At 37.0% G+C, this 24390-nt stretch overlaps 1 protein-coding gene across 5 annotated transcripts; it reads left to right on the top strand.

The window, feature by feature from the left end:
* The first annotated feature begins 10313 nt into the window (after window positions 1-10313).
* Window positions 10314-19313, top strand: NXT2 (nuclear transport factor 2 like export factor 2). 5 transcript variants are annotated; one of them, XM_003918133.2, is made up of 5 exons: window positions 10314-10514; window positions 11476-11560; window positions 12580-12666; window positions 16056-16200; window positions 17125-19313. In XM_003918133.2, exons 1-5 carry the CDS (start codon window positions 10420-10422, stop codon window positions 17304-17306), a joined length of 594 nt encoding a protein of 197 aa, XP_003918182.1. In that variant the 5' UTR covers window positions 10314-10419; the 3' UTR covers window positions 17307-19313. The 5 variants fall into 5 exon arrangements, with proteins under 5 accessions (XP_003918182.1, XP_009196362.1, XP_009196364.1 ...); XM_009198098.4 differs by lacking the exon at window positions 10314-10514 and adding an exon at window positions 11154-11284; XM_009198100.1 differs by lacking the exons at window positions 10314-10514; window positions 11476-11560 and adding an exon at window positions 11662-11808.
* The last annotated feature ends 5077 nt before the right edge of the window (window positions 19314-24390 follow it).

Below are 24390 nucleotides of genomic sequence, written 5' to 3'. Positions count from 1 at the left end.
TATAAACTATCCAGAGTAGGTAAACCCATAAAGACAGAAAACAGATTGGTGATTGCTTGGAGCTGAAAGGAGGAGGAAATTAGGAGTAACTGCTTAATGAATACAGTGTTTCCTTTTGAAATTATGAAAATATTTTGGAAGTGTATGGAGGTGGTGGTTGATTAACATTGTGAATATACAAAATAAGACCGAATTTTTTCACTTTCAAGTGTTTGATTTTATGTTATATTACTTCACCTCAATAAAACAAAATATATTTTCAGAAAAACAAAAGTTAATTTTTTTACTAGCAGATGCTCACTACAAGAAATATGGAAGAAGAGACTTTGTGCTGAGGGAAGATTATTACAGATAGAAGTCTGAAACTGCAGGAAGGAACAAAGAGCACTGACTGTTTAAAACAATGATAATAACAATTTCCTATATTTTATTGTAGCAAAATATACATAACATAAAATTTACCTCTTATACGGTTTTTAACATAAATAAAATAAAAGACATAACAACAATTGTACAAAAGTTGAGAAGTCAGTAAGTGAGGTGTAACTGTTATATACCACATGTTCAGGAAATGGTAAAAATACTAATTTAAGATAGACTGGAATAAGTCATGGATGCCTTTCATAATCCCTAAGATAACCAAGAAAAAAAATTATAAAATAATGTATAATTAAAAAGCAATAGAGAAGAAAATAGTGGAATAGAAATACTTGAATAAAAAAACAGAGGTCAAGAAAAGAAAAATAAAGGGCAGGACAAATAGAGAACATATAACAAAATGATAGCTATAAAACCAAGTATATTTAAAAATTACATGCAAATGGACTAAACACTCCAATTAAAATACTACAATTGTCAGACTGCTTCTTTTATAAAAAAAAAAAAATACAACTACATGCTGCTTAAAAGAGACTCAAAGTAAATAAAAGGATATAGAAAAGTCAAGAGTAAAAAGGGTGGGAATATATATCATGCAAACACTAGAAAAGAAAGCTGATCCAGCTATATTTGATGAGCTCAACGGAACCCTGAAACCAAAACCTAATGAGAATATAGCAAGACAGGAAAATGTCAGGCCAATATCTGTCATGAACGTAGATGCAAAAATCTTGAACAAAATATTAGCTACATTAATCCAGTAATATATAAAACAAATGATGACTAAGTGAGATTTATACCAGTAATGGAACCTTGGTTTAACATTTGTAAGTCAACCAATGTATTTTATTATGTTAGATGAATAAAGGGGAAAACCACCAATGGATGCAGAAGTGGCACATGATAAAATTCAACATCTGTTTTTGATTTTTTTTTAAAAAATACCAAACTAGGAATAGAAAGGAAATGTTCTAATCCAATAAGGGTTGTTTTTAAAAACCAGACATCATACTTTATGGTGAGATATTGAACTCTTCCCCTGAGATGAGAATCAAAACAAAAGTGACCACTATTTCCATTTCTCGAAATTGTACTGGAAACCCTAATCAGTTTGATAAGTCAAGAAAGTTAAATTTAAGATATAAAGATTGTAAAGAAAGAAGTAAACTCTATTTTGGATAACATGATTATGTACATAAAATATCCAAAAGAATCTACAAATTATTATAAATGTTTAAATAGGTTGGGCACTTTGGCTAACACCTGTAATCCCAATACTTTGAAAGGCCAAGGCAGGAGGAGCACTTGAGGTCAGGAACTTGAGATCAGCCTGGGAAATATATTGAGACGTTCATCTCCACAACAAAATTTAAAAATAAAAAATTAACCAGGCATTGTGGTACACATGTATAGTGCTAGTTACTCAAGAGGCTGAGGTGGGAGGATCACTTGAGCCCTGGGGTTCAAGGCTGCAGTGAGCTATGATCATGCCACTGCACTTCAGCCTGGGTGACAGAACAATACCCTATCTCAAGAGAAAAAAAAAAAGAAAATATTTAAGTAAATTTAACAAAGTCTCTGGATAAAGCTTAACACATAAGAATGAGTCATATGTCTAGCAGGTAAGATGTCATGGCTAACGCCTGAAATCTCAACACTATAGGAATCCAAGGGGGAGGATTGCTTAAGCCCAGGAGTTCAAGACAATCCTGGGCAACACAGAGAGACCCCTGTCTCTACAAATAATTTTTTAGATTCAGCCAGGCGTGGTGGCACATGCCTGTGGTCCCAGCTACTCAGGAGGCTGAAGTGGGAGGATTACTTGAGCCCAGAAGGTTGAGGCTGCAGTGAGCCATGATTGCACCACTGAACTCCAGCCTGGGTGACAAAATGAGACCCCAACTAAAATAAATAAATGATGGCAAACAATGGGAACATGTTTTAAAAGACAATATCATTTGCAATAGCATAAAAAATGAGCTATCCGAGAATTAATCTAGTGAACGATGTTTAAGACCTCTTTTATGAAGCATTGCTGAAAGAAATCAAAGAAGACCTAGATAAATGGAGAGATACATCATGTGCATGGATTTTGAAAGTGAATATTGTTAAGATATCAATTCTCTGCAAATTGGTCTAAGATTGAATGCAATCCAAATTAAAAGCCCCGAAGGATATCTTTGTGTAGAAATTGAAAAGTTATATATAAAAATTATATGGAAATGCAAAAGATCTAAAACAGGTACAGACAAATTTGGGGGAAAAGAGGAACAAAGTTGGCAGATTATACACCCTCAAGTTTTCAAGGCCTATTTTAAAACTCCAATATTTAAATGTGATAGTGATGCAAACACAGACAAATAAATCTATGGAACAGATTAGGAAGTCAAGTAATTTATAAACAATTACCTGAATTACAGCAAAGCATCCACTGCAATTTAGTGAGGGAAAGAATGGCCTTTTCAGTAAATTGTCCTGAATCATCAGATCTATGCTTCATACTACACACAAAAAAATATTTAAGATGGATTAGCTATTATGTGAAATACAAATTAATAAAGCATAGGGTAATATCTTAAGGACCTTCACGCAAGCAAAAGTCCTTCATTAGGACACAGAAAACAGTAAATTTGAAAGGAGAAATTGACAGATTGCACTTCATAAAAATTAAAAGCTTCTGTTCATCAAAAGGCATCAAGACAGTAAAAAGGTAAGCCACAGATTTAAGGAAGACATTTACTATATATAGTGTATGTATACGTGTATATATATATGACAAAAGACTTGTATCTGGAATTAAGAGAAACCCTACAAATTAATTTTTTTAAAAGACGGGCTACCTATCTTTTCAAAAAACAGGTAAAAACAGACTACCTATCTTACTAAAAAATGGGTAAAACACTCAGACCTTTCACTATAGAGGACGAACAAATGGCCAGTAAGCATATTACAAGGAGTTCAACTTATTACCTATCAGGACATGCAAATCAAAATCATGCTGAGATACCAGTACACATCCATCAAGATAGTTAAAAATAAAAGGACTGACAATACCAAGTGTTGGTAAAAATGTGAAGTAACTGGGATGTTCATAGGTTGCTGGTGAAGGTGTCAATTGGAAATCCATGTGCCAGAATCTACTAAAGTAGATCACATGTGTACCATATAATGCAGCAGTGCCACTCCTATGTATATACCCGAAAGAAATGAGTGCTCTTGTCCAACTTTAAGGCACATACAAGAATATTCATAGCCTCGGGGATATTTAAGATATACCCAGGAGGCAAGAGGATTGCTTGAGTCCAGGAGTTTGAGACCATCCTGGGCAATATATCAAGATTCTGTCTGTTAAAAAATATATATTTAGCCAAGTATTGTGGCATGCACCTGCAGTCCCTAGTGACCCGGGAGGATGACGGGGAAGAATTGCTTGAGCCCAGGAGTCTGAGGTTGTAGTGAACTACGATTGCACTGCTGCACTGGACTGAGATCCTGCCTCAAAAAGAAAAAAAAAAGCCCCAAACCAAAAACAACACAAAGGTCAGTCAATGGGAGAATAGACAAACTGTGATATATTTATACAAATATTTCACAGCAATGAAAAAGAATGAACTACAAGGCAAAAACATGGATAAATCTCACATTAATGTTGAATTTAAGAAGCCAGATGTTTTTCAAAGTCTATTGCACAACAAGGTGACCACAGTTATTAATGTATATTTCAAAATTGCTAAAAGAATAGATTTCTTTTCTGAGATAGAGTCTCACTCTGTCGCCCAGGCTGGAGTGCGGTGGCGTGATCTCGGCTCACTGCAACCTCCATCTCCTGGGTTCAAGCGATTGTCCTGCCTCAACCTCCCTAGTAGCTGGAATTACAGGTGTGTACCACCACACCTAGCTAAATTTTTTTTTTTTTGTATTTTTAGTAGAGGCAGGGTTTCACTATGTTGGCCAGGCTGGTCTCAAATTCCTTACCTCAAAAGATCCGCCTGCCTCAGCCTCCCAAAGTGCTGGGATTACAGGCATGAGCCACCACACACAGCCCCAAGAATAGATTTTTAAATATTCTCTACAAAAAAGTATGTGAGGTGATGCATATGTTAATTAGCTTGATATAATCATTCCACAATGTATACATATTTCAAAACATCACATTGTATCTCATAAATATATACAATTATTATTTGTCAAGTAAAAATTAAAATTTAAATTCAAAAGAAGACAGATGTCAAAGAATACATATTATATGATACCATTTATAGGAAGTTCAATAACTGACAAAAGCTTTTTATAATCGTGATAGTCACTATAGTGGTTACCTTTGGGGAGTGTTGACTGGGAGTGGACAGGAAGGAGCTTTCTGGGGCAATAGAAATATTCTGTTTTAACGTAGTTAGTTAGTAGTTATGTGAGGGTATACTTCTGTAAAATCAATCCAGCAGTACACTTAAACTTTATGAACATTACTTCATGCAAATTATACATCATGTTCTTAAAAAAACAGATTGTCAGGTCAAAAAAAAATAAAATCCGACTATATGCAATGTACAAAAGACACATCAACATAAGGATTCAAAAAAGTTGAAAGTAAAATGATAAGAAAATGTTATATCAGGCAAATACTAAAATAATTTAGTAGATCTATTTTAATATCAGAAGAAAATATACTTAAAGGTAACAGAGAAAAACTGAGTCACTACGTTAAGCCTCTAACATTTTCTGTCATTTTTTGTGGGGAAGAGTCACTTTTTGTTTTCTCTATTTGTTGTTTCTTTTTTACTGAGTTCATGGGAGGGGGAAGAAGTTTGGGGCTAAATGAAAGGAGGAAGGTAAGAAAGAAACAGATGTTTAATATGAAGAAGACTTCTCAGGTAGAACCAAATGAGAAAAGGAAACAGATTTTAGTTCATCTTGTTAATTAAATATATGTCTCTGCCTTAACCTTTCATTATGATATCCTGACAATTATAAATTACATTTTTGTAAGAAATTTGCAGACTGGGTAAGCCAGTGTCTTCGAGGGACTTCCCAAAACCTGAGAGCTCAACCAATACAAAAGCCTTATTATTCATTTCGCTTCTGCAAATAATTACTTGAAGAAAAATAAGTTTCCAGCAGGGAATTGAAAGAATTGTTCTCCTTTGAAGATAAGACTTGTGAATATCCCATAGAGGAGGCAATTGGAAAGTAATGAGGCGAAAATGGATTATACTCTCACTTCTATGCCACAGGAGGAAAAAGTTTCCTTTATAGGAAATTAATTCACACCTTCACTTCCTTAAGAATGGATTCAGAATGGGGATAGAGACAAGCTAAAAGGAGGAGGAAATTTGATTTGATCACTCAATTTTAACCACCTGCTTTGTGTAAGATTTTTTCTCAGTGCCAGTGGTTTGTATAAGTGTTTAATATACGAAAAACATATAGTTATCCCTGGGAACTTAAAATATAGTAGGAATTTAAGTATACAAATAATAAAAGACAGACTATAATGTCTTTTTAGAATACATTTTATGGTATGTATTTAAGGTATACAACATGATGTTATGAGATACATATATAATAAAATGGTTATCATAGTGAATCAAATGATCGTATCTATCATTTCACATAGTTACCCATTTTTTCCCATGTGGCAAGAGCAGCTATAAACTACTTGTTTAGAAAAATTCCTAAACATAATACACTATTATTAATTACAGTCTTCATGTTATATATTAGATGTTTAGATTTGTTCATCCTACATATCTGCTACTTTGTATCCTTTGACCTACACGTACTCATTTCCTCTCCCTACCAGCCCCAACACCCCTGTAACCACTATTTTATTCTCTATCTCCATATATTTGACTCTTTTGTCATATTTCACATATGTGACATCATGCAATATTTTTTTGTGTGTCTACCTTACTTTATTTAGTATAATGTCCTCCGGTTCATCCATGTTGTGGCAAATGACAGGATTTCTTCCTTTTATAGGGTTCAATGATATTCAATTGTGTGTGTGTATATATATGTACACACACACACGCACAATCACAGATTCTTTATCCATTCATCCATTGATGGACACTTGGGTTGTTTCCATATCTTGGATATTGTGAATAATGCTGCTATATACCCAAAGGAAATGAAATCATCGCCTCATAAAGATATCTTCACTCTCATGTTCATTGCAGCATTATTTATAATAATTTATTTTAAAGGATATGCAAAAGGACCATCTAGGCAGGACTACTGGAATGGCAGAGTGCACATCTCTGCAAACCCACCACTGCATAAAAGCAATGGAAACAATGACAAAAATGGTCAAAATAATCTTTTGCAGAACTCTAGAAGTTAAGCAAATACCTGTGAGAATCTGAGGAATATTTATTCAGAAACTGCTAAATATTTGTAAGGACACCAGGATTTGTAGAATTATAATTTGACACACTCAACTACTTCCAGACATCTCTCAACAACTCCACAATAGCAAAAATATAACCCACAAAATGAGACAAAATATTAGTACATCATATATCTGATCAGGGACGTGTAACTATATATATGACACAAAACTCAATAACGAAAAGCCAAATAACCCAATTTTAAAAGTAAACAAAAAAATCTAAATAGACATTTCTTCAAAGAAGATATACAAATGGACAATAAGTTCATGAAAAGATGCTCAATATCATTAGGTATCAGGGAAATGCAAATCAAAACCACAATGCCCACTAAGATAGCTGTAATAAAAAATATAGACAATAACAAGTGTTGGTGAAGATGTTAAGAAATTGGAACCCTCATGCCTTGCTGGTGGAAATGTAAAATGTTGTAGCCACTGTGGAAAGCAGGTTGACAGTTCCTTAAAACATTAAACATTAATTACAATATGAACTAGCAATTACACCCCTAGGTATCTAGGACATGTCAATACAAAAACTTGTACACGAATGTTCCTAGAAACGTTGTTTACAATAGCCAAAAAGTAGAAACCATCCAAATGTCCATCAACAGATGGATGAATAAATAAAATGTGTTATACTCATTCCATGGAATATTATTCTGCAATTAAAAAGAATGAAATGTTCATACATGCTACAATGTATATGAATCTTGAAAATATTCTGCTAAGTGAAACAAGCCAGACACAAAGGACCACATAATGTAGGATTACATTTATATGAAATGTCCAGGATAGGCAAATACATAGAGACAGGAAGTAGATTGGTGGTTGCTAGGAGCTAGGGTAAAAAGGGAAGTGGGAACTGACTGCTAATGGGAAAGGGGTTTCTCTTCGAGGTGTTAAAAATGTTCTAAAGTTGTGCGGTGATGCTTGAATAACTGTAAATATACTAAAAACCACTGAATTGGTTTTTAAATAAGTGAATTGTATGATATGAGAATTATATCTCCATTAAACTTTCTTTTAAAAGCACTATTTGATGTGAACAGTATAGTTGCCAATTAAGGACCTCAGAGGAAGGGGTTGACTGCTCAGATCACTTCCCTGTTTGTTCTAGATTAGTTCTGGTCAAGTCTTGAGCAAGGCAAAGATTCAGATGGGGATGTTGGTAACTCCCAACAACATTAATTTCATTAGGTTTACACTTGATCAGAAGATCTGGCTGCACAGCACAGCCTCATTTAATCCTACCTGACACAATTTATTGCTCCCACAGTCTGTTATCCCAGGGTCACCAGCCATCTCCTAAACTGTGCAGATAGATGCCTCTCAGTACCTCAAACGTTATCTAATCTGTCCCCACCTCATACTCTCAAATAAGTGGCTGCCTAATTTCCTCTGCCATGGGTAGGAAAATAATGCTCCTCAAGCAAGAACTATATGACAGGCACTGACTCATTTAATTCCTAAAGCAATGCTGTGAAATATGTACTAATATCATTTCCATTTTACAGATCAGGAATCTGAGTCATGGAATGGTAATTTTCCAAGGTCAAAAAACTAGTCAGTAGCATGATTAGGATTCGAGCTCAGACTAGTGCCAACAGCAATGTGTTTAATCAAAATGCTGTGCTGTGTTCCCAGAAAAGCCCTTTCACATCCTTCCTAGTCATTCTTCCCAAGTTTTATACATTTGCAGTTATCTAGTGAAGAGCAGCTCCGTGTCTTATTCACTTTGTTTCCATTTCCCTCCCCCTCCACGCAACATAGTTTTCATATCTTTAAATTCACTGCTCTGACAACCAGAGCCCATCATTGGTTTCTATATTATCAGTTTACCCAGTCTCCTATCTTTGTAGCACAATGTAGCAATTTCCACTTTGTAGCACAAAATTCCGTGCAAAAATTCAGTGCAAAACTGGGCCCCCCCTCCACCTCTAACTCAACTGTCCCTTTCCAGTACTTCAACCCTCCCATATTTTTCAACACTATTTCCACACCAATAGCCACCCTCACAGCCATTAAAGAGGTCACAAGAGTTGGGGTTCAGGGGACATGAAACAAGGGAAGGCTTCATAGGGAAGATCGCACCTGTCCGGGAGCTCGGCTCTTAAGACGCGAGTCTGCCGATGCTCCCGGCCAAATAAAAAAACCTCTTCCTTCTTTAATCCGGTGTCTGAGGAGTTTTGTCTGCAGCTCGTCCTGCTACATTGGTCCCTGAAGGACAGGTAGAAATGGAGGGAACGTTCCAAAAGAAGAATATATAAGTAAATGCATGAATAGCCAAGTGTCTAAAAGCAGACTTTGGGATTTGAAAGTTTGGGGGGGAAATCCCAGGCCCACTAGCTGTATCATCTTAACCAATTTACTTAACTTCTTTAAACTTAAGTTTAAATTTTAAAAAATCTAGATAATAATGTCTGCCTTTCTGGGGGTCTTGAGGATTGAATGAAATCATATAAAACACAATCTCTCAATCAAGAAAAACAATCACCAATAAAGCAGTAAACATCAGTCATTCTTGGCAACCAGTAGTAGTTAACTTTGCCAGTGTTGGTGAATTTGGGAGAATAGCCTGGGAAAATAAATTCAGATCAGACCAAGGTCGGTATTTAAAGATTATGAGAGTTTGGAAGAAAATAGGCAATAGAGTTATCAAAGTTTGTGTGGGAGGAGAGAATGAGAGGGGGAATGAGAAGGGGAAAGGGAGAGAAGTTCGGGGGGAGAGAGGGAGGAGAGAACGAGACGGGGAAAGTGAGAGAAGTGTGGGGGAGAAAGGGAGGGAGAGAGCCAAAAAGAGAGAGGGAGAAAAAGGAAAAGAGTTAGCCGGACCTGGTGGCTCGTGCCTGTAGTCCCAGCTACTCTACTCGGGAGGCTGAGGCAAGAGAATTGCTCGAACCCAGGCGGCGGAGGTTGGCAGTGAGCCAACTTCATGCCACGGCACTCCAGCCTGAGCCACAGAGCCAGACTCCGTCTCAAAAAAAAAAAAAAAAGAAATAAAAAAAAAAAAGGAAGAGGGAGAAGGGTAGAAGGATTGCTATAGGGAATGGTCAGAACTAAGCAAGTTACTCAGTATTTCTTTGTAACTCATTGATGTTATGTTTATTGTCTAGCACTCTCATTACACTTTGAGCCTCATAAGAATACGAAACATGTCCATTTTATTCACCACTCTATATACAGAGCCTTGCACAATCCTTGGCACACAGTGACTACTTGATAAATATTTATTGAATGAATCATGATAAGGAGGAGAGGGAACCAAAAAAATAAAGATTCCGAGAATTCAAGATAGGCGACTGGGAGAACACAAAAGTTTGGAAGTGCAGAGGAAATAATGAGTTTAAATTTTGCACGTACAAGTTTAAGAAGCCTATAGTGCACTCGTGTTCATGTTTAGCAAAATTCATATGTGTAACTGGAGCTCAGATAAGCGGTGCGGGCTTGGGATAGGTTGTTAAGATTCATTAGCATACGGGTAGCAATTTACATCACCCGGAAGAAGGGAGGCTTTAAAAGGGGGGATGCACCGGAAGTGACGCCAGTCAGAGGTTAGGTTAGCGGAAAACGGAAGCGGACTGGCCGAGAAGCAGCTTCCGTTAGCACTACCTTAAAAGGAAAAGAGCCAGATAAAGAGAAAGGTTAAAAGTATGAGAAAGTGCAGAAGCCACTGGTCTCAGGGAGACAGAGAAAGACACCAAAGAAGAAGTTACTATTATGAGGGACCACACACCAGCCACTCAAGGTAAAACTACAACATCTAATTAATTTGCCATTTAAATCAGAAGTCGTTGGCAGCTTTGGGATGAGAGGTTTTTAAGGGGTGTTGGGGAGCAAAGCTAGATTGCCGTGATAGTTATATTGCTTGAGTTTGAATCTCAACTAGTCTGTTACGGTAGGCAGATTCACTCCATCTTACCTGTAAAATGAAGATGATAAAATAATAGCAATTACCTCAGCATTGTTATAATAAGTGGATATATGTAAAACTGATTAGAAAAGCACCTTACATACAGTCAGCGCTTGACATTTTAGTTATTGTTAGAATACTTTGCAGAATAAATAGCCCTTAAAAGGTGGTGAATGGCACTGTGAACTTAATTTTTGTTGGTGTCTGCAAGACATTGTAAAATGCCAGAATGGGGAAACTAGATGAACTTTTCCTGTTGAATATGGCTAGGTTAAAATGAAACAGTAATTTTAGGCTACTGCCAAAACATAGTAATTCAGTGAGGGTGATCCTTCCAGAATGTTCCAGAATGCTAAATTGTTCACTATTCATGTACGCCTTTCCCCAAGCTCCGCCCATTTATCCTATAGGCTACGGAATAGGAGGTCTCGCATTTCGAATTGGTCTCCAGAGGACTTTGGCTCCGCCTCCTGGGGCAAAAAAAGTCCCTGTAATTGAACACTTTCATTTTTGCTTGTCCCCAGGCTTGTCGGTAGAAAACTAAGGGACTTTCCTTTTGAGTATCATGTTTACAAAAGCGAAGTGGTTTTTAAATTTTAAACTAAGTAAGTATCAAACAAGTAGATAAGGCGGATGGGAGGGATCTGCAGGAACTGAAGGGAGGTGGAACTTAAGGTTGGAACATCGGTGTGCTTTTAACGACGGACCGAGCTACTTCCGGGAGAGAATGGGAGGGTGGAAAATTCTGTACGTTTGGCGGGTTTCGCTCTCTTCATAAGTATTGATCATTCCGCAGCTGTGGGGGCCGGACACGTGAGGAGGTAGTGACGCCGCCACTGCCGGAACACGCTGCTGTAGGCTCCCCGATGGCCATGTCTGTGGTGAGTGCTTGGGCTGTGGCAGGTCTGCTGGGCGCCGGACTCCAGTGGCTGATTGGAGGGACTCCGGGGCGGTCTCGTTGCTGCTCACGTGGATAGGTGACGAATCACGGCCCGGCTCTCTGTACTGCGGGGCGGGGCCCACGTTTTGCTGCCCGCCCTGCCGGCCCCAACCCCGCCTGTTTTGCGGTCGCTTTCTGGTCCCGGAAAGGACCCTGAGCTGCGAAATAGCGAGAGGCGGGGGTGTTGGGGTTTGTTGTTTATGGCTTGCATTCTCTTTTTCTCGATTATCTTCCTCTCTAAAAATCACTTTCAGTTACCTGACAAAGAAACTGGCGATTCATTGTTCTTAATTCTGTAATAGACTGGGCCCCGTAAATGAATGAGAAGGAAGGTATTCCTTAATTCTCCGGCACGAACGCCAACAGCGTTGCTTTCTTCGGTTTCACGGTTCTTATGCAAACAGCAGTGAAGGTTCACGTAATGTGGGAAAGTTTCCTAAGTGGAGCTGCCAGTTTTTCAAGTAGTTGAACTACTTTGGGGTGTGTGTGTGTGTGTGTGTGTGTGTTCCGTTCAACAACTTTGGAGTTTGGCCCTAACATCTCACATGGAAAAGAGAAAACACTTGCCTGGCTTATTCAGTGGCAGTTTTCGCCGCTCGCTCTCCTTTTCTAAGGGTCAGGTGGTGTCATTTTCATTGCCGTGAATGTTTGTAAAATATTGAAAGTCTAAAGTACTTAGTTGCCAAGAAAAGATTATAAATTTATATGTAGAGACTGAAAAAGACTCAGATTCATTGAGAAGATTATGTCCTAAAGACATGCACTTAAAGTTAGTGAAAAATTTTAAAATTGCAAACTTTAGAGTCCAGCCTTTAAAATGGCTGAATTTATATGAAAGAATGTGGACTATATATAGAACTACATGGTGGTTGAAATAAATCATCAGCTTCTGTCAGTGGTTTTGTGTTTGTGAGGGGTTGAAAAGGTTGGTAATCTATACTTCTGGAATTTTTCTTGTAGGATTTTAAAACTTATGTAGATCAGGCATGTAGAGCTGCTGAGGAGTTTGTCAATATTTACTATGAGACAATGGATAAAAGAAGACGGGTGAGTGTTATAGACTCTACTACTGTTTTTAGACTACTACTCGTTATTAAATACCAGGTCGTGTCTGGAGCCAGCGTTTCATCTGCCTTGCATAAGTGGTAACTGTGGACTTACCCTTTAAAAGCAAATTGCTCAGGGAAGGATTGGTATGGCATTCATGGGAACATGGGCTCTGGAATCATATCCCAGGTTTACCTTTACCTAGTTTTTTAACCTGGAGCAAGCTGTCATTTTCCCTTAACCTCATTTTCTTTTCAGGTTGGTAAGTATGAATTAATTAAAATACCGCACTTAACATTGGGCCCAGCATATATTCACTTAAATATGTTTCCTTTTCTTAGTTCCATCAATTAACCAATATGGTTAAGGTAGTATTAGTGCTAATGGAGGGGTCGGTCATTACTGGGAATATTTCCTGATTCGCCCCTTTTATTTCATATATTTATAGGTAATTTCTGATTATGGTTCAAAAGTATAGCTTACACCCACAAAAAGTATGCATGTAGCATGGATAATATTAAGTCCTCAGCAGATCGAGATTTCATCAGCTTTTTCATTGCAACTTATCCCTGCACCGTATCTTTTAAGTAATTATGTCAGTATGTAGTCAAGTGAGTCTTGCCTAGGTCTCTTACCAGCATAGAACTGTGCTTTGGAGAACTACTTCTATCCTGCAGCTGCAAAAGTTAATACCCTATCTCTAAAAACCTATTTTTTGTATAAAACCCATTTATTAAACATGGGATTTTATATATATATATAAATAATATAATTATTATTATATTAATAATAATTCTGGGATACATTTGCAGAACGTGCAGGTTTGTTACATAGGTATACAGGTGCCATGGTGGTTTGCTGCACCCATCAACCCGTCATCTACATTAGGTATTTCTCCTAATGCTATCCCTCCCCTAGCCCCCCACCCCCTGACAGGCCTGGTTGTGTGTGATACTTCCCTCCCTGTGTCCATGTGTTCTCATTGTTCAACTCCCACTTATGAGTGAAAACATGTGGTGTTTGGTTTTCTGTCTCTGTGTTAGTTTGCTGAGAATGATGGTTTCCAGCTTTATCCATGTCCCTGCAAAGGACATGAACTCATCCCTTTTTTTATGGCTGCATAGTAGTCCATGCTGTATATGTGCCACATTTTCTTTATCCAGTCTAACACTGATGGGCATTTGGGTTGGTTCCAAGTCTTTGCTATTGTGAATAGTGCTGAAATAAACATATGTGTGCATGTGTCTTTATAGTAGAATGATTTATAATCCTTTGGGTATATACCCAGAAGTGGGATTGCTGGGTCAAATGGTATTTCTGGTTCTAGATTCTTGAGGAATTGCCACACTGTCTTCCACAATGGTTGAACTAATTTACACTCTCACCAACAGTGTAAAAGCATTTCTATTTCTCCACATCCTCTTCAGCACCTGTTGTTTCCTGACTTTTTAATGATCACCATTCTAACTGGCCTGAGATGGTATCTCATTGTGGTTTCGATTTGCATTTCTCTAATGACAAGTGATGAGGCGCTTTTTTCATGCTTGTTGGCCACATAAATGTCTTCTTTTGAACAATGTCTGTTCACATCCTTCACCCACTTTTTGATGGGGTTGTTTTTTTCTTGTAAATTTATTTAAGTTCCTGTAGATTCTGAATATTAGACCTTTGTCAAATGGATAGATTGCAAAATTTTTCTCCCATTCTGTAGGTTGCCTGTTCACTCTGATGATAGTTTATTTTGCTGTGCGGAAGCTCTTTAGTTTAATTAGATCCCATTTGTCTATTTTGGCTTTTGTTGCCATTACTTTTGGTGTTTCAGTCATGAACTCTTTGCCCATGCCTATGTCCTGAATGATATTGCCTAGGTTTTCTTGTAGAGTTTTATGGTTTGGGTGTTACGTCTTCTAAGTGTTTCATCCATCTTGAGTTAATCTTTGTATAAAGTGTAAGGATGGGGTCCAGTTTCAGTTTTCTGCATATGGCTAGCCAGTTTTCCCAACACCATTTATTAAATAGGGAATCCTTTCCCCATTGCTTGTTTTTGTCAGGTAAAAACCTATTTTTTAAGGCAAGAGATAAAAGAAGTTTCTTGTACTGATATTTGATGTCAGGGAAAAGGGATGTGACAATGGATGTTTATTGTGCCTTGCCTTGAATGTGTATTGTACCTTATTGCTTTCAAAAAATAAAGTAGAAAAAAAAAGACAACATAGTTTATTACCAGTGTCAAGGTATGTGTTGACTTTTTTTTTTTTTTTGAGATGGAGTCTCACTCTGTCGCCCAGGCTGGAGTGCAGTGGCACGATCTTGGCTTGCTGCAACCTCTGCCGCCCAGGTTCAAACGATTCTCCTGCCCCAGCCTCCCGAGTAGCTGGGATTACAGGCATCTGCGACCGTGCCCGGCTAATTTTTGTAGTTTTAGTGGAGATGGGGTTTCACCATCTTGACCAGGCTGGTCTTGAACTCCTTACCTCGTGATCCACGCACCTCAGCCTCCCAAAGTGCTAGGATTACAGGCGCGAGCCACTGTGCCCGCCCGGCCTTTTAACCCAAATTACATTATAGAATTATAAGCTGATAGTGTGTCTTGTGACCCCAGAGTTTTAACTGTTGAATTTCTGCCTCATTCGGGCCTTAACTTATTTGACTTATCAAAGTCTCTGCTTTAGCAAGTACTCATGATTCTTTTGAACTAAGTACACTAATAGAGTAGTACTATAGCCGAGCATAGTGTGACATGCCTGTAACCCCAGCTACTTGGGAGACTGAGGCAAGAGGATTTCTTGACCCCAAGAGTTTGAGACCAGCCTGAGGCAATAGAGCGGGACCCTGTCTCAAGGTTTTTAAAAAACAGAATAAATTTTAAGAAAACACAGACCTCTTCTCTAAAAAGTGGAAGTAATGAACTAATTCTTTCTAACACATGCAAATATTAAATGTTTCATGTATATAGCCACTAGCATTAAAGGTTACAGGTAGGGCTTGATCAAAAACTTTGTTAATTCTCATAATTACAAAAGGAAGACACACTAAAACTGGCTTGGAGCTGCATATGCTTGGAATTTGTGATCATTTAATTCATTTTAATACAGAAAGCAGAACTTAATTGGGTGCAAGGTTTTATTGTGTCTAAAGTGAAATGTGAAAAAATATATTTTACTGCCTAGTTTATAAAGAGTAAGATGATATTTATTTAAGGCCAAGATTATAAGACCAGACGTTTTGTTCACATTGGTTTCCAGTGGAGATGGAGCAAGTGGAGTGCAGATGAAGGTGGAACTACAAAAATTGTTTATATACAATCTGTAATATTTTAATCCATTTCTATAAAATTTTTATCTAGAAGCAGAATTATTTCCCTTTTTAAAATTTGTCTTTCTTTTTAGGCACTAACCAGGCTGTATCTGGACAAGGCCACCTTAATATGGAATGGAAATGCTGTTTCAGGGCTGGATGCCCTAAATAATTTTTTTGACACATTGCCTTCTAGTGAGTTCCAGGTCAATATGTTAGATTGCCAACCAGTTCATGGTAAGATCATGTCTTTCAAGATGCTTCCTTTGTTTTCCTTTAGTAAGCACTGAGCTTTTACACCAAAAGCAGCGAGAAACTTTCAGTGGTAGAACTATTTACTTATTTGAGCAAGTTAAATATTATGAAAAATTTAACTGTCCAGTCAAACTTTGGTCTTCCTTCAGATTCTTTCCACTACTAGGTTTTGATGGATTGTGTGATTTTGGCTTATTAAAAGTTGTATGTAAAATTGAGATTAAATGTGACTTTTGTAAATAGAGGGGAAAGATTATCTGATATCTCGAAATAGTTGCCTGCTGGACCCTGAAATGTCTCTAGAGTACAATTATACCGTATCTCTGATTAATGTGTTTCAGTATCTTACAATCTATTAATATTTCACAGAAATTTACTCTGTTATGTGAAAGGATGACTTTTGACAAGACAATTTGATTCCAGGTAGATGGATACAGTTGAATATAACCTCTAGGTGGGGTCCTAAGTGCCTTAAATTGTAGTTTAGGGTGATTTTTTTTTTCCTTTATAATTTCTGAAAAGAACAATAGTTTAAGAAGCAAAACATGAATAAGCTCTGTTAGAAAACTGAAATATTAATTCTGAAATATATATATATATATATATATATATATATATATATATATATATATATATGAAGGAAATGGTCCTATGCTAGATATAAGCCCCCCTCATTTTAAAACTAGAGTATCTCAAAGTTTTCTGGACTGAAAATAATTTTAATATCTTTGAATGAGTATTTAGTTTTCTGGATTTGGGTATGCATGCTTAAGATTATGCTCAAGGGACAGAAAGTTTATGAAAACATTTTTAAGCATTAGTCCATAAACAGTGTATTTTAAGCCTAAAAATCTGCTTATTTAGAGATAGAAAATGACCTGTTCTCTTTTTTTAATGTGGGTAAAGAGCAAGCAACTCAGTCCCAAACTACAGTTCTTGTTGTGACCAGTGGAACTGTGAAGTTTGATGGAAACAAACAACATTACTTCAACCAGAACTTCCTGCTGACTGCTCAGTCCACTCCCAACAATACTGTGTGGAAGATTGCAAGTGATTGCTTCCGTTTTCAAGATTGGTCTAGTAGTTAAAGGGGCAAAAGTCCATTCTCATTTGGTCCATTAGTTCCAGCAACTGAAATTTATGTGAATTATTTTGATTGTAGAAGCACTAATAATATGTGCTGAAACTAAATTTCTTTAATATTTTCTATTCCTATCAGCACCTTTTCTAGCAGCTGCCAGTTTGGAGCATTGACCTCTAAGAGCTTTAAAGCTATTTTTTTACATGCCTTATATACATTCCAATAATGACATTCTTACAGTAATATTAAGCACACGATCTTGGTACTAACATACTCACTGTGAACCCAGCCTATTGCAAAAATAAAATCCTTTTATAATATTATCTATGGGATGTCACCACAATATAATGCTCTGGGAAGAAGTGAAGTTTTTTGGTTATTAGGTTAATTTTGTAGTAAAACACAGTGCCTGTTTTCAGTTAACACTGGTAATGCCATTTTAATATATGACTTTTTCAAATCAGTTCAGTGAAAATAGTACAGATTTAGGTTTACATAACTACTCTGACATAGTGGAATTGCATATAGAGATGTTCAGTAGTCTTTTTTCATTTTAAGTGATTTTTTTATTTTGACATGTTTTCTTATGAAGTAAATTAATCAACTAGAGAGGTGCAAAACATTCTCAGTTGATATCTGAGTATTGGGTGCATTTTGTGGCTTAAAAACAAAGCTTCCTAAAAAGATTTTTTCTTGGCAGCTTCAGGTCTATACATTTAGGTAATGAGTGGTAGTACAACTAATAGCTTTAACAGGAGAATAGGGAATGAGAAATAGAAATCCAAGGCTGAAGCCAAAAGTAAGGAGGGTGGCCAAATGGTAAACTGTTGGTACTTGTTTTCTACCTCCTAAAACTGTAGCTTATTTTTAGGATTTAAATCACTAAGTTAATAAGTATCCTTGCCAAATGATCATGAGTGTCATTTTTGTTCTAAGACTAATATTTTTAGATCTTTTCACTTCACCTCATACTTATCATCAATGTATATCTCCATTTATTCAAGAACTTACTGGGGTAAAATAACAGCAATAAACCTAACCTTTTAACAGGATCTAACATGAGAGTTGGAGTCAAAGCCATTGTTATCTTTTGGTGACACCCTTAAATTTTAAGTCTTCCATGTGAACTTTAGGCCCAAAGTTTCTTATGTATGACACATCCCCCAAATAAGTGATTTTTTCCCGGTGCTTTGTACTGTCAACTGCATTATCTTTAGTTATTTAAAGGTAGAATTATTTAATTTTGTGATTTGTTCTTCCATATGACATTGAGCAAATAGATCTGTTTTAAAATATGTTTCTGCTATGTGGCTAACTCATTGTCTTTTTAAAAAGAAAATGGAGAATAGCAAATCTTCATGATAATCCTCAAAAGAACAAAATGCTTAACTTTATCTCTCAATTTCTAAAGGTAAAAAACCTAGATTTGCTTTTGCTTAAACATTAAATATCTTTTCCATTTTTTAATGTTTATAAGCTAGATATGCCAGCTTTGTTTCTACATGGCAACCAAAAACTGTTTCTTTTCACTTAATTATAAAACCAGTAATTCATTTACTCTTGCCCAAAACTATACACTGTGTTTCTGTTATAGTAACAAAATAGAATTATGTAGAATTGTATGGAACTCAAATTTAAACCATGCTTCCTTGTGGTACTGATCGAAACTTACACATTTTATTCTACTCATAGTGAGCTTATTCTTATTTTGGATTGATTTTCCAAAACCACAGCTTTAGCAGCAACAATCAGAATGCCCAAATGCTGTCCTTTCCCTTATGGAGAATAATGTCAAGTAAAAGCTGCATATAACTAGCAATAACTACATTGAACGGTGCGTATTGTTCACGATTGTTGTGTGTTTTAAGACTTCTATATAAATTGCTTTTTCCAAACTCTGTATAACTTTTAAATGGCTGGAACTACTCTTATAAGGACTAGACTGTATTTTTGACATGCTCTTATTTTTGTAACTTGAAAAAATAAAATTTTGCCTTGTGACAGATTTTCTCAAGCTTGTTTTAAGGTCTTTTGATTTTTGTTCTTAGGTTTCAGAATGATTACTTGTTTCTTTACAATATAAGGTTTTTCAAATTTAGAAAAAAATTACAGTAGTGTGTTGACAACAGTGGTTAACAACTTGGATCTTCTTTTTGTTCTTTCTGTAACCTGCCACATCTTTCCCATTTTCCTGCCAATTATTCACATTCCTGAGATCATCACTTGTTTGAGATACCTGTAGGTTATTGGCGAGAAGTTGGAAATCTTAACCTTGAGAAACCAGCTAAAATACTATATTCAGTAGGCAGTGAAACCAAAATACAGTTGATTTCCAGAAAAAAATGGTTCATTAACTTTAATTCTACATTAAAAATGTGTCAACACTACTGGGTAAATAACAAAATGAAGGCAGAAATAAAAGTGTTCTTTGAAACCAATGAGAACAAAGACACAACATACCGGACTCTCTGAGACACATTTAAAGCAGTGTGTAGAGGGAAATTTACAGCACTAAATGCCCACTAGAGAAACTAGGAAAGATCTAAAATCGACATCCTAACATCACAATTAAAAGAACTAGAGAAGCAAGAGCAAACACATTCAAAAGCTAGCAGAAGGCAAGAAATAACTAAGATCAGAGTAGAACTGAAGGAGATAGAGACACAAAAAAAACCTTCAAAAAATCAGTGAATCCAGGAGCTGATTTTTTGAACAGATCAACAAAATAGACCACTAGCAAGACTGATAAAAAAGAAACCCCTGTGGGAAGGAATTAATTCAGAGAGAACTACAAACCACTGCTCAATGAAATAAAAGAGGACACAAACAAATGGAAGAACATTCCATGCTCATGGATAGGAAGAATCAATATCATGAAAATGGCCATACTACCCAAGGTAATTTATAGATTCAATGCCATCCCCATTAAGCTACCAATGACTTTCTTCACAGAATTGGAAAAAACTACTTAAGTTCGTATGGAACCAAAAAAGAGCCCGCATTGCCAAGACAATCCTAAGCCAAAAGAACAAAGCTGGAGGCATCATGCTACCTGACTTCAAACTATACTACAAGGCTACAATAACCAAAACAGCATGGTACTGGTACCAAAACAGACATGTAGACCAATGGAACAGAACAGAGTCCTCAGAAATAATACCACACATCTACAACCATCTGATCTTTGAGAAACCTGACAAAAACAAGAAATGGGGAAAGGATTCCCTATTCAATAAATGGTGCTGGGAAAACTGGCTAGCCATATGTAGAAAGCTGAAACTGGATCCCTTCCTTACACCTTATACAAAAATTAATACAAGATGGGTTAAAGGCTTAAATGTTAGAACTAAAACCATAAAAACCCTAGAAGAAAACCTAGGCAATACCATTCAGGACATAGGCATGGGCAAGGACTTCATGTCTAAAACACCAAAAGCAGTGGCAACAAAAGCCAAAATAGACAAATGGGATCTACTTAAACTAAAGAGCTTCTGCACAGCAAAAGAAACTACCATCAGAGTGAACAGGCAACCTACAGAATGGGAGAAAATTTTTGCAATCTACCCATCTGACAAAGAGCTAATATCCAAAATCTACAAAGAACTTAAATTTACAAGAAAAAATCAACCCCATCAAAAAGTGGGTAAAGGATATGAACAGACACTTCTCAAAAGAAGACATTTATGCAGCCAACAGACACACGAAAAGATGCTCATCATCACTGGCCATCAGAGAAATGCAAATCAAAACCACAGTGAGATACCATCTCACACCAGTTAGAATGGCGATCATTAAAAAGTCAGGGAACAACAGGTGCTGGAGAGGATGTGGAGAAATAGGAATGCTTTCACACTGTTGGTGGGAGTGTAAACTAGTCCAACTGTTGTGGAAGACAGTGTGGCGATTCCTGAAGGATCCAGAACTAGAAATACCATTTGACCCAGTGATCCCATTACTGGGTATATACCCAAAGGATTATAAATCATGCTGCTATGAAGACACGTGCACATGTATGTTTATTGGGACACTATTCACAATAGCAAAGACTTGGAACCAACCCAAATGTCCCTCGATGATAGACTGGATTAAGAAAATGTGGCCCATGTACAGCATGGAATACTATGCAGCCATAAAAAGGGATGAGTTTATGTCCTTCGCAGGGACATGGATGCAGCTGGAAACCATCATTCTGAGCAAACTATTGCAAGGAACAAAAACCAAACACTGCATGTTCTCACTCATAGGTGGGAATTGAACAATGAGAACACATGGACACAGGGTGGGGAACATCACACACCAGGGCCTGTTGTGGGGTGGGGGGGGGGGAGGAATAGCATTAGGAGAAATACCTAATGTAAATGATGAGTTAATGGCTGCAGCATACCAACATGGCACATGTATACATATGTAACAAACCTGCACATTCTGCACATGTACCCTATAATTTAAAGTATAATAAAAAAATTAAAAATATATATCTATGTCAACAGACCTTTTTGGAGGGGAATGAGAAGAAGCAATAGCCAGCCAGGCATGGTGGCTCATGCCTGTATTCTTAACACTTTGTGAGGCTGAAGTGGGCGGATCACTTGAGCCCAGGAATTGGAGACCAGCCTGGGCAAAATAGCAAGACCACTGTCTCTACAAAAGTAAGTTAGCAGGGCACAGTGGTATATGCCTATAGGCCCAGCTACTCAGGAAGCTATGTTGGGAGGATCACTTGAGCCCAGGAGCTCAAGGCTGCAATGAGCCATGATTGCACAACTGCACTCCAGCATGGGCAACAGCAAGAGCTCATCTCCAATTTTAAAACAAAGTAATAGCTCTTAAAATTAAATATCATATTTTATCTCTTCAAAGATGCACGTATTTTTCACATTTTAACATCCCTGCAATTGGTATAGATCTTAAATTGATGCCATATCATAGTTGAGTCTCATTTCCCCTTTCTCAGTGGTAAAGTAATGGTGAGTCTTACAAACAAAGGCATCTTAGGAGTTTTGCCTAGATAAAAATGGCTAGGAATCTACTTAGGTCTAAATTTGTAGGCGTTAGTGGAAGTAAAAGGCTGTCAGCTTACAAAAGTAATGATTCATGACTCAAATTCTGTCACCATGCCATTTGTATTTCATGAGTAGCCCGTATGGCTGTAAGAGCCACAGACTTCTCAGTGAATTTGAGTCATGGTAACATACTTTTTGGAAATCACCTAGTAATGTATAGTGTATCTATAAAGATAGTCCCAATAAGGTTCAAGGATAAGCACAGTGTTTGGAAAAGGAGCAGGAAGTCAAAAGCCAAGAAGGTACTGTGAATTCTTTTCTGAAATTTTGATGAATTCACTATTTGCCTGAAATTGGGCAGGAAATTTGGTAGAAGGGGATTCCATTTACGAATCTTTGTTGTAAGCGTGTGTTGTCCTTCCTGCCCTATGTGTGCTTTAACATAACCACACGTATTTAGGGGAAAATGGTAAGGCATTTTTGGCTTTTTGATTTTACGGTTGGCTCTGTATAATAAAAGTATTTCATCAAAACACTTGTTTCCATACTACTGTATTCTATTAATAAATGCTTACCTTTTGCCAAATGCAGCTTTCTTTACAAAGAGGTCTCGGTAACTCTCCGTCAGCTATGTAGGTCAGTCTGGCTTTCTAGGGAAGCAGTAAAAGGTAGAAAAATGTATTGTTGGAATAATGTGTCAGATGGAGAGGTCTTAGGACACAACATAAATCTGGGATTGTGGTATATATATTCTTTAGAGAGGTAGCTTTCAAAATTTTCATTATGACCCACAGTAAGAAGTGTATTTTATATCACAACCCAGTATACGGATGCACAAATAAATCTATATATGTGGGTGTGTGTGTGTGTGTGTGTGTGTGTATAATGTCCAAAATAAAATGTTTACCACTTGTGGTGTGGTCCTTGCATTTTCTATTTCATTCTATCATTTTTTTAAATGCTGGTCATAAATTGCTCGATTGATTTTTTTACAACTTCCTAAGGAGTTGTACCATCAGTTTGAAAAACACAAAAATAGATCAAGCATATTTTCACTATCACTTTTGAGTAGGGGTATAGGGCTGGCTTCCAATAGGTAGTGCCATATGTCAGTGATGTCACCCTGACTTTGAAGTAACCAAAACCTTCTTTCTTCTCTCAGGTTTTTCATATTTGTTGAGGGCCATGAAGGGCAGCAGTGTTTGCCTCCCATTCTTTGGTTTGCGTGAGAAGTTGAGAGCTAAGAAAGCAAATGTTTACATTAGTCTTTAGGCAGAGTCTGGGAATAGAATAAGCGGCAATGAAAAGGAGTTGAAACGGAAGAAACTGTGCTATTTCAGGTGTCCAAAAAAGAAGTGAGAAGGCATTCTAGCAGAACCACTTTTGAACATGATCTGATATTATGTAAGCTGTATTTTGATAAATATTAAATAAATTTCATGTGTTTTTTTTTCCTTTTCCTCTCTCCTTGAACACCCCAAACATCTACATATCAACTCCCCTTGTTTGACAAAGGCTGCGGTGGTCTCTAAGGTGTAATCCTGGTCCCAGACCCAAAGAAGACCTGTGTTCTAAGGCCGTTCTGCCCCTAATGTGTTTTGTGACTTTGCACAATTCACTTACTCTGGGCCTCTCTCTTCAGCTATTGAATGGAGATACTATTTGTCCTATCTGGTCCACCAAGTGGTTGTGAGAATCAAAAAAGGCAACAAACGAAAATATTTAAGTGCCACGTGCTACACAAATACAATGGTTATAGTTTTTGGCTTGATGATTGGTTTCCTCCCTTCCCAAAATTCTGGTTTTCTTTATGGGTAAAATCAATTGAGAGAGACTGTTTCCTGCAGCCAGACACTCATTCTAAACCTTGCCCCTGACTTTACAAGATAGTTGTTAATCCAGCTCCGCAAAAAAAGTCTAGATTAGAGCTATAGAGATGGTTATTTTACTGTTAAAAAAAAAAAAAAAAAAAAAGGATTCAGGGCCCTAAAGGAAATTTACAAATGTATTTTCAAGTAGTCTTTCCGTAACCAGAAAAAAAAAATTGACTGTAACATTATTCATCCCAATTCTCTTGCTCAAGAGCAG

This window comes from Papio anubis, chromosome X, assembly GCF_008728515.1.
Source record: "Papio anubis isolate 15944 chromosome X, Panubis1.0, whole genome shotgun sequence".
Classification (NCBI taxonomy): domain Eukaryota; kingdom Metazoa; phylum Chordata; class Mammalia; order Primates; family Cercopithecidae; genus Papio; species Papio anubis.
Note: the sequence above shows the minus strand (reverse complement) of the source record. Positions and strands in the feature narration are given on the sequence as shown.

Coding starts and splice junctions, on each gene's coding strand:
- NXT2 (XM_003918133.2), top strand. CDS start 10,420: ATGAGAAAGTGCAGAAGCCACTGGTCTCAGGGAGACAGAGAAAGACAC. Junction 11,561..12,579: donor CCCCGATGGCCATGTCTGTG/GTGAGTGCTTGG, acceptor TTTTTCTTGTAG/GATTTTAAAACTTATGTAGA. Junction 12,667..16,055: donor CAATGGATAAAAGAAGACGG/GTGAGTGTTATA, acceptor CTTTCTTTTTAG/GCACTAACCAGGCTGTATCT.